At 46.9% G+C, this 9,680-nt stretch overlaps 1 protein-coding gene across 4 annotated transcripts in view; it reads left to right on the top strand.

The window, feature by feature from the left end:
• Positions 1-379: 379 nt before the first annotated feature.
• The window catches only part of NHSL1 (NHS like 1), a 180,978-nt gene continuing 171,677 nt past the window's right edge, over positions 380-9,680 (top strand). For 2 of the 4 annotated variants that reach the window (XM_034061122.1, XM_034061121.1), the window contains exon 1: positions 380-1,419. In XM_034061122.1, coding sequence (XP_033917013.1) covers positions 1,062-1,419 — 358 coding nt within the window. In that variant the 5' untranslated portion in view covers positions 380-1,061. The remainder of the gene's footprint in view (positions 1,420-9,680) is intronic. The other 2 variants (XM_034061124.1, XM_034061123.1) reach the window with 2 other exon arrangements.

The following is a 9,680-nucleotide window of genomic DNA, read 5'->3' as shown; positions in this document are numbered from 1 at the left end:
ACCAGAACTACGTGCTGGGGTAACGTTTGGTGCTGCGATGCTCGATGTCATGCTGCCTGGTTCAGACTTTGCTTTTCCCACCTTAGCATCGACCTTACTAAAACTTAACCACAAACAACAGTTGGAGCTCCGCTCACAAGGCCGCCCCCGTTTCCTAGGCGGGCTGCTCTTCCTCCCCTGCTTTGAGCAGCACCTCCGGCCCGACCTGCGGGGCAGCCGGGGAGGGGGCTGAGGCTTGGGGGGGGTGGGGGGGCAGCGGCGACCTGCGCCATCTCTTGCTCAGCTCCTCTCTCCGGCCAGGGGGAGGCAGCTTGGCCGGAGGGGGCTGGTGTCCTCCGGGGCCGACAGGGTGAGGCTCTGGCAGAGGCTCCAGTTCGGGGAGCCACAGGTAGGCGGCGGCCTCTTTTCCCAGGTTCGCGGAGGTTTTTTTTTCCCTTCCTCCCTCTCTCCTCCTCTCTTTCCAGCTCTCGCTTTCCGGGTTGGGAGTTCGGTGCGCTCAGAAAAGTGCCTGCAACGGCGCGGGGTTCCCCAGGTGGGGCTGCTCGGGGCTTCTCGCTTCTTTCTCCTCCCCCTCTCTCTGGCTGGCTTTCCTCCTTTGTGGCCGCATTCAGGACGCTTCATCCCCCTTCCCACGCTTCCTCCCGCTCAGTCTCCACTTCAGGGACAGAAACACGGACTCTTTCCTGTCTCCCGGCCACAGGGCAGCGCCGCTTTCCCCGCGCCCTCCGTGCAGCCCCGCTCCGCTCCCTCCCTCCCTCCCTCTCCTCCCGCCTCTCGGGGCCGCTCCCGCCCCCGGGGCCGCTCCCGCACATGGGCACCGAGCGGGGCTCCGCCGAGGCGGCGGCAGCAGCGCCGGTTCTTGCCCAGCGCCAGAGCTCGTAGCCCGGCCGCCCTCCCGCCCCGATCCATTTGTTGTTGTTCTCCCTCCCTCTTTCCCTCTCTGCTCTCTCTGAACTTTTGTCACCGCGGCCGCTGCGCGGATGAAGACTTTTCGCAGCAGGGACGCCTAGCTTCTCCCCCCTCCCCGCCGTGCCCTACGCTGCCCGCCTTCCCCCGCCGCGATGCCGTTCCCCCTGCGGACCCTGGAGCCGCTGAAGCTGTGCAGGTTGGAGGAGGCCGGCGGGGATGGCGCGGAGCGGGGCGGCCCGGCGCCGGCGGACCCCGCCGGGGCGGCGGAGGGGGGCGGCGGGCGCCGCCGAGGCGCGGTGCCGCTCTTCGGGGCGCTGGAGCAGGTCAGCTCGTACGCGCTGGTGTCGCTGCTCATGCAGCTCTCCGACCTCTCCCGCTGCGCCGGCGACATCTTCGGCGGGATCCTCAGCGAGGCGGACTCCCTCTGCCACCGCAACGCCCGGCTCCAGCGCCGCCTCGGCGCACTGGAGGCGCTCCTTGCCCGCCTCGACCACCGCAAAGTGAAGATCCGTGAGTGAGACCCTTCCCCGGGCCGGGTGGCGGGGGGAGCGGCCGGGGTGTGTGCTCGGCGGGCTTTGCGTTATGCGTTTATTCATCTTCTTAAAGAAGACGAGGGAAACTTAAGCATCCGCCTCTCGCCCGTCCCTTGTTCAGGTGCTGGTGCCTGGCCCCGCAGCGGCTTCCTCCCGGGTCCCCGCCGGCTGCGGCGCGACCTGTCCCCCTGCCAGTGACCCCAGCCCCGGGCTGCGTCCCGGCGGCTCTGGCGCTGCCTGCCACCGGGCGGGGAAGTGTCAGCGTGCGGGGCCGGTGGTGCGGGTGTTTTCCCTGTGCCTCTCTCTAGCAGAGCGCTAATCCACCGCGGGGAGGGTGTCTGCGGCGGGGGCAGCCGGCGGCCGGTACTGCCGGTAGTGCCGGCGCGGGGAGGCTTTAGCAGGGAGATAGCGCGGTGATCCTCAGGCAGGGCTGGGTGGGTTTGTTTGTATGTTTATGCCGGGTTTGCGCTAGGCTTCGGCTCAGCCGCGCTTCTGACAGGTCAGCCCACATGCCTGATTAATTCTTTTGTATGTGTATGGGAAAACCTCAGTAAATAGAAACCTGGAGGTACTTTGCAGCTAGTTTTATATCTCTGGGCTCCCCCGAGCTCCTGTTCTGCGTGCAGAACTGATCCCAAGTTTGTATTTTCAACTTCATGTGGAGTACAAGCAACCAGATACAGATTCAGCTTAGCACTCCTAAGTAGTGGCAGTGTGGGGAAGTGCTTGTTCAGTTTCTTTCTGAGCCTATAAAGTGGCCCTCAGAAGTGTACAGCTACATAGAGTTATAGGAAGTTTTTTTTTCTGAGCCTGGTTCAGCTTTGGAGAAAAGATCCCGCAGAAATCTGCTGCATGGATATTCATTAGTGCATGTCCTAGCTCCCTGCAGACCAAGTGAAAGAAGGCTTGCGACATCAGCTTAGCCGTCTCAATGTGTTGGAAACATTCAGGCATCCAAAGAACTATGTTGCAACTTCTGGAACAGCTGTGTAAGGTATAAGCTGATTTTGAATAGGATTGCTGCTTAGAGACCACCAGTAGTGTTCTGTAGTTCTGCTGTGCTCAAACCAGGACAATTGCAGAGCTGTTCCTCATGGAATACTCCAGTGTATGATTCCTCCCAAGGAGAAAGCCTTCATCACCCTTACCCGTGGGCAATTTCTGTAGTTTGTAAGCATTAGGCTAAAGTTTTGAGATAATCAGTTTGTAACTGCTTGATAAACTTAAGGAGCTTTTCTTCCTCACCAAGACAGGTTTATCCTCTTCTGCCAATATATAGCTGTGGTAGTTTGGCATGGCATGATGCAGTCAGACTTGAAGTGAGAATGTTTTATCACTGGGGATGCCTGCAGTATGGTGCTATATTACATTGATGTCCTGATAGGAAGCAGTCTTTATTTATCTCTTATTTTAAATAGGGAGCTAATTACAACTGTGTGCTGACGCAATACATCTAGAGGGAAGAGTAAAATAAGGCTAGTGCAGCACTGTGCAAACCATGGAATTTTATGTGTGTCAGTTATTGTATTTTCTCTTGGTCATCGTTTTGCACAAGTTAAATATTTGCTACTTTTTAAATGACAGCTTAGTTCTTTGAGCTAAGCCTCTTACTGCTTTTAATTGCTCTTACTGCTTTTTAATCTTTGCTCTTGTCATTTCAATTCCCAAAACTGGATGCTGCTCTTATGTTTGTCCTTCTCCATTCAGGTTTAAATTCTGTGGTAAGTGGCACCTCCGCTGTCAGGTTTTATTTTGCTACTTGCCAGCTGCATCGCTGCTGCTTATGGTTACTTTCTAAAGATCTTATTTATTAAAGTCAAGGGAAATTAATTATTTCTTTTTAATATTTCTTTAATTGTATGGAATACTTTTTTTTTTTGTAAAGAAAGAGTTCTTCATTTGCCTATGAGTTGCAAGGAATTGGGAATTGATGTGTAGGCTAAGCATGTTGACGCGAAGTTGCACATAAAGAGATGTCAATTCTTTCTTATATACTTTCTGGATATTGTAGTCTGGCCAAGGAGGTCAGGTGGGATGATCAGTTGTAGTTAACATCCTGAAGGTCTCCATAATGCAAGCTGTCAAGGCTCATCTGCAAGTTTAACCCTGTTCCTGGCATTAAAGGGAAATATCTGCAAAACAAAGAGAATGATTTAATAGTGCTGGCTTTGTCTGGGGACAGTGACAAAGGGGATTTTTCCTTCCCATTTTTGAAGATATGGAAGCTTCATGAAGAAAGCTCTTTGCTGTTATGGGACTATAAGAACATCAAGGATTGTAAGCAAATTTAATTGCTTTCACATTTACTGGATTCTTATTGCTCATAAACCTTTTCTTGTGGGGAAAATATTGGAAGCTACTGTATCACTTGTGGTAACATGATGTTGTATCAGATGACTTAAGTATTTTGCTCTGGCTTTCAGGATGAGGGGATAGGACAGTGTACACCTGCTTTTCAAATAATGAGTGATTTCTACTTGAATAAATGGCTTTTGTTCTCTTTGTGAGGCCCAGACAATAATCTCTTCTTGGAACTGGAGGTCCCAGGATGACTTTTGTGATCCCAGCGTGAGTTTATATGGAAGGACCAGAAGAGGACTAACGAACTTCAGATCTGGGCTACAAACACTTCTTGGAAAGTAGCTGCAGAATGCCATCCAGTATAAGCTATGCTACATATGTCCCTGGTGCCTGGGAAAGTACAGACTTTGAAATTGTGAGGGGTTTTTATTTGTGTACTATCATCCTTCTGTTGCAAAGTAACGTTTCCATGTAGTATCCTTCAGATAACAGGGGTCCGTTAGTGTTTGTTCCTTGCTGAGCAGGGGTAGGGGTGTGAGGGAGGGAAAGCAGGCAGAACAAAGCTCTTTGTCTTCAGTTAGTCATTCTTCACAGTCATGGACTGTGCTTGCTTGTCTGACTGTACGCTGGGTCCTTGTGTGTGTGTAGGATCCATATGCTCCCAGATACACATATTGGGTTATTCATAGGTGAATGTGTCTTGAATGATCTCTGCTGTTTCTCTTGTGTTATATCCTCTTTGGTATCCTGTAGCAAATGCATTAGTTCAAGTACATCCATTTGTTGTACCACATGTGAAAGAACCTTCTGATGTAGCAAACTGGTTAATGGTAAGCTGTGTTGCAGTAGGTGCTATGTCTTTGCAACCTATACTAGGGGAAACTTCCTCATCTATCAAGAGTGGCTGGACTTCTGCCGTGCCCTTCGACTAGAAGGCCTGCCTTTCAAGGGTCTTGTATTAGTGTGCTACATGCACTTGTGAAGTTTAATTTCATGCCAGCTTCAGGGTATTGAAGGTAGCTCTCAGCAATGTGATCTTAGCAATGGTTGGGGTTTTGAAGGTTCGGTGCTGATTTTGGGGTTCACTGGAATGGTTCAGCACTCTCTGGTTTGATTTGGTTGTCTTAAACTTTCCATTTAGGGTGGTGGAGAAGTTTCTCTTATGTCCCCCAACTGAGAAACTTGTACCTGACTCTATTTCAATACAAGGGTATTTTTAAGGCCATTTAGTAAAACGCTTTCCCAACATGTATTTCTGCTTTGCATGACAAGCAGGGTGTTGTGCCATAAGAAGGGACATGAAAATACGATGAGACACGTTCCCGTGGGGCCAGTGACTGGTTTATAACTCATGATGGGGGGAGGCACTAATGGCTCATGGTGGTTTGTAATATTCAAGTGTAGCATGCAGTACTTGTGACCTTAGTTTAACTGCACTAGCCATGTCTAGAGAATTAATGAGTTCAGTGCTTTTATTTAAACAGTCTTTCATCAGGTTTTCATTAAGCTTATGTGCATTTGTGTTTTGCGTGGTGTTTTGTTATATGTTTCCAGCATCCAGCTGCTGTAATATGTTTTACACCATGGAACTTGCCTAACAGCTTTTCATCTTCCATCTTCTAGCAGTGTGCATCTGTAGTTGTGACCTAGCATTAGGTGATGTAGTTTTCATCACTTTCGGTTCTCTAATGTCAGGGTGAGTGAGGACAAGTGCAGCTTTGAAGTGATCACAGCTCATCAAAAGGCCTACGATGGCAGCAAAGAAATCTTGCGTGAATTACAAGGCCAGCTCTTGGGAAGCGCTGTGAGGTTTTAAACGGTCATTGTTTTCAATAGGGCATGAAGAAGGACATTTTTTTTCCATTAATATGTCTTCTACCATCTGCAGATTCTTATGCAAAATGTAATATTGCTGTTCTTCGCTGTGGATCCTGGTGGTTTGTCAGACTGGAAGCCTGTCCCTTCATCTTCTAGGCTATTTATTTTTAGTCTTTCTGAAGAGATGTTTGGAGAGAAATGCTGGGAGGTTAACCTAATGACAACTTATGGTTTAGTTTCTGCAGTAGTAGGATGGGGTTTGGGCAGTTGTACCTCCAATCCTAACAAGAAGAAAGTGATTCTGTGGGAGGGAGGAAATGCTACCTCCTAATTAGCGTTGTTGTTGTTTAAAATCCTTCGGTGCTTGGTTTTAAAGGCACAGCATAATCATTTGATGTCCATGCAGAACATGTATACATATGCAGGTATTTTCCCCCACTCCCCCAAGTTTAAGTACATTAATGCAAGAGAGCTGGGGGGATGGGAAGTGTGGCTTTCTATTTGTATCCATGATGGATGGACAATCCAGTTTACACTTCATCTCCTGCTATTTTGTTTAGTAAGTGTTTTCCACTCTTTGTGTGCAAGGCAGTACTGGAGCCCATTTCCTGCTTCAGCCGAACAGGAAGCTTTATTCAGCTTATTCCTAGGGAAACCCCTCCTCCATCCCTGGCCACCAAAAATGAGCATTATACAAGACAGTATCAGCAGCAGGCAGGAGATGAATGGGTTGGCTGACTTGCTGGGCTTTCAGTAGCTTCTGGTGTAAGGATAAAGTGTACAATATATTTGTCATCTTGTAATAACAAGAAGAAACCTTCCTTAGAAAAAAGTTTAGGGAAAAAAAAAGGCCAAAACCCAAACAAAACACACAACCCCCAACAGAAAGAAAACAAACCCTCAAAAACCCCAAAACACACCACAACCAAAAGCCCCAAATCAACCACCAGAACCATGGGGTGCTGTTGAGGAAGGACTGACTTTCAGGTGAACAATTCTGTTCTAGCCCTATTTGGGAGCTACAGTTGATCTATGATATTCTGCAGATGCTTGAGGTGGCTGTGTGCTATGAGACTCTTCTTCTCTTTGTTGCTGTGCAATGGGAAGATTCAGCAGCAAAGTTCAAACCCTGTTAAACAGTTCATTGCCAAGTTCCCCTTGGATTAAAAGAAGAAGAAATTTTCTCTGTTACCCTGTTGTAGTTACTCAGGTTGCCATTCAGAAGCGATATAACTCCTGTTTTATTTAGCTGGTACAAGACTAATTATCTGTGGAGATTCAACCTGGTCCAAAGGAGATTTCATTTGAAATAAGCAGGAAGAAAGTCCGAGCTAGAAAAAGATTTCCCATGGGGATGGTGGGCCAAGTCGCTGTCCTGCTGCGTGGCAAAGCTCCAGCTGAATTCAGTGTGGTGAGGGTTTAGCTTGCCGTTTTGAAAACAGTTGACACTCTTTGGCTGAAATGTAGGGCTGCTTTGTACGTTTCTCAGAACCCATTATACACCACCTATGAACGTTTATTTCCGTAGATCTTATGATTGGATTGATCCTTGACGAAAAGGGTGCTTAGGAGAGGTAGTTAATGAATTAAGCTTGCTTGTACTTGGTTGTTTTTAATTAGCATCTATTTTGAAGGTTCCTAGATATTTTAAGGGTACAGTGTCCTCAGAAGTTTCTGTTCCTATTGGTATTGGCACAGTCTCAGCTTGGCTGTGTGCAAGCTAGTAATCTTGGTCTTGTGGGCTTTTCTCCTAAGCTGCTAATATGAAGCTCCTGTAGAAGAGGCATTCTTTGGGTGAACCTATTCACAAACATAAAACAACACAGTGGAAAGCCACTGAAATTCCTCAAAACCTCTGTACTGGAATTTAAACAAGCCTTTAATCAGTAGAGAGTCAGACGAGGCTTTCCAGGGGGATGGGGAGAAGATTATCCCAGACATCTTAGTGATTCCTGCACCTTCTTCTGCTTTTAGTGCTGGCTGCCATCAGCCATATGATATTGTTGCTGAGGCTAGATTCACTATGGTAATTTCTGTTGTTTTTCCATATTTCTGGGTGAAGGAGAGGCAATTCCCCTTTCCTCATCTTTCTTCCCTCCACCTTCTGCATGTCCAAATAAATGATACCATAAATGAGGGGATGTGCTTTGGTTCCTATTAGCAGGAGCATTAGTGTAGCACAAACAGAAAGGGAGGTTGAGAAATAGAAGGAATTGAAAAATGCACATCGAAGACTTGGCAATTATGCAGAGTCCCAGTTTCTTTTGTAGTCATAAACTAGCTATCAGCAGGAGAGATCAAAGCTGTCCACCCTAACAGTTAACAAGATCGATTAAGCATGGTAATTAAATGTTGTTCTCAGCTGTAGGTTGAACAGGAAGCCTGCTGGTTGGATGGCAGTCTCCAGAGAGCCTGGATGACATGCTACTTCAGAGACTAGGAAACATACCTTTCTACCTGTGGGTGAAGCACAGATTAATGTGGGTGGACTTTGCAAGTTGTTTGTATTTATATCGTACTGTGTTTTAGTTGGGCAGGGCTGCTTCTGGCTTCGGGCTGTCATGGGTTTTTACTTTGTCATTTGTGAATTATGGTGTGTTAAGTCAGGTTGGTTTTATTTATTTATTTATTGGCCTCTTGTCCTTTAATAAGCATTGTGCATATGAGATTTTGTTGCTCTGTGAGAACTATGAGTAGTTAGAATATGAATGTTTAAGGTCCTCCTGAATGTGGTTGGACTTGCGTCACTGTGCAATCTGGAGGCAGGTTAGTTACACCTGCAGAGAGAGACAGTGCTGAGTAATTGCTTTGCCATGGCTCTGCTTGGTAATTTCCCTGTTGGAGCCACTGGTCTGCACACTTTTTAGGTTAAGGCTCCATTGTTATTGTTACTTTTTTCTCCCTTCCTCCTCTCTTGTCTCTTCTCTTCCTCCTTTTCTTCAGTAGTTCAGGCTCCCCACCCTAGGTGTACTCTAAGCTGTCTCTCCATGTCCGGTCCAGCCTGCTCTGAGGTGTGACAGTTTCAGTTCCTGCACCTCACCAACTGTGTTCTGCCTGATAAAACTGATCTTGGGCATCTCCCCTTCCTCAAATGCAACGCCCTCTGCATGCCTGGTAGTTGGCAGGATTTGAGAGAAAGGAGGTGAGGGGATAGGAGTCAGAGAAAGGAAAGGGTGAAATTTGATGGAGCTTCTGGCTTTCTCATGTCACCCCCCTTTTCACTTCTTCATGTCAGCATTAGCCCCAGTGTAAGGTCTTCCTGGCTGGGGTTGTGGGACAGTGGATAACCCCATAGTAACAGTCTTAATCCTGTCCAAGTATGTCCCTTTGCTCATTTTTAATGCTTCCCTTCCAAACACAGAGATGTCTACTGGTCTGCTTTTGGAGTATAAGTTGAGAGCAAACCCATTTACACCATTACAGTTGTGGAAGCAAGGGTATCTAGTTATTACTTGACAAAAAAAAACCCCAAACCCTCAAAGATACTCACTTCAGTGTGTATTTGAGTCTGAGTTCTTACAACTTTTGAACTGAAAGGACACCTTAATGTTTCAGTAGGTTGTATTTCCCTAATCTACATGTGAGCAAGCAGCCTGTTTTAATCTGAAATTTAACATCTTGACAACCAGTAGATCTATTAAGTTAGTTGAGTGGATATTCCTTTAACTGGAGTCTAAGCAAATTTTGATTAAGATCTTTTTTGTTTGTTTTCAATTAAGCTGCTGTGTTTCAGAAATTGGGACTATACCAGACGTCTCCTGAAACAAATTGCAAAATTGATGCTATCTGAAGAGTTGGGCCACTTAATTTTTCTACTAGCAATACAGAGTGGAAAAATGATAGAGATTTCAGGTGTATTGCTTTGGGTGACAGTAGCTGTTCTTTGTTTTACTATTTTATTTTATTTTCTTGGTGGTATGTCCAAGTGGAATGTATGTCCTTGCTGCTCCCAATTTTTTTCCTTTTTAGTGTCAAAATGCTGCCTAAGGAACAGCCTTCATCAGCTTTTAAGCAGTGGGATAAATATTGCTGCTCACTGGCTTACATATATTCTTTTGTGTTTGGTTGTTATTTGGGTCAGCTTTCTCAGCAGCTTGGGTTTGAGTAAGAAAGCAAGCT

This window comes from Melopsittacus undulatus, chromosome 3, assembly GCF_012275295.1.
Source record: "Melopsittacus undulatus isolate bMelUnd1 chromosome 3, bMelUnd1.mat.Z, whole genome shotgun sequence".
Taxonomy (NCBI): Eukaryota; Metazoa; Chordata; class Aves; order Psittaciformes; family Psittaculidae; genus Melopsittacus; species Melopsittacus undulatus.
Note: the sequence above shows the minus strand (reverse complement) of the source record. Positions and strands in the feature narration are given on the sequence as shown.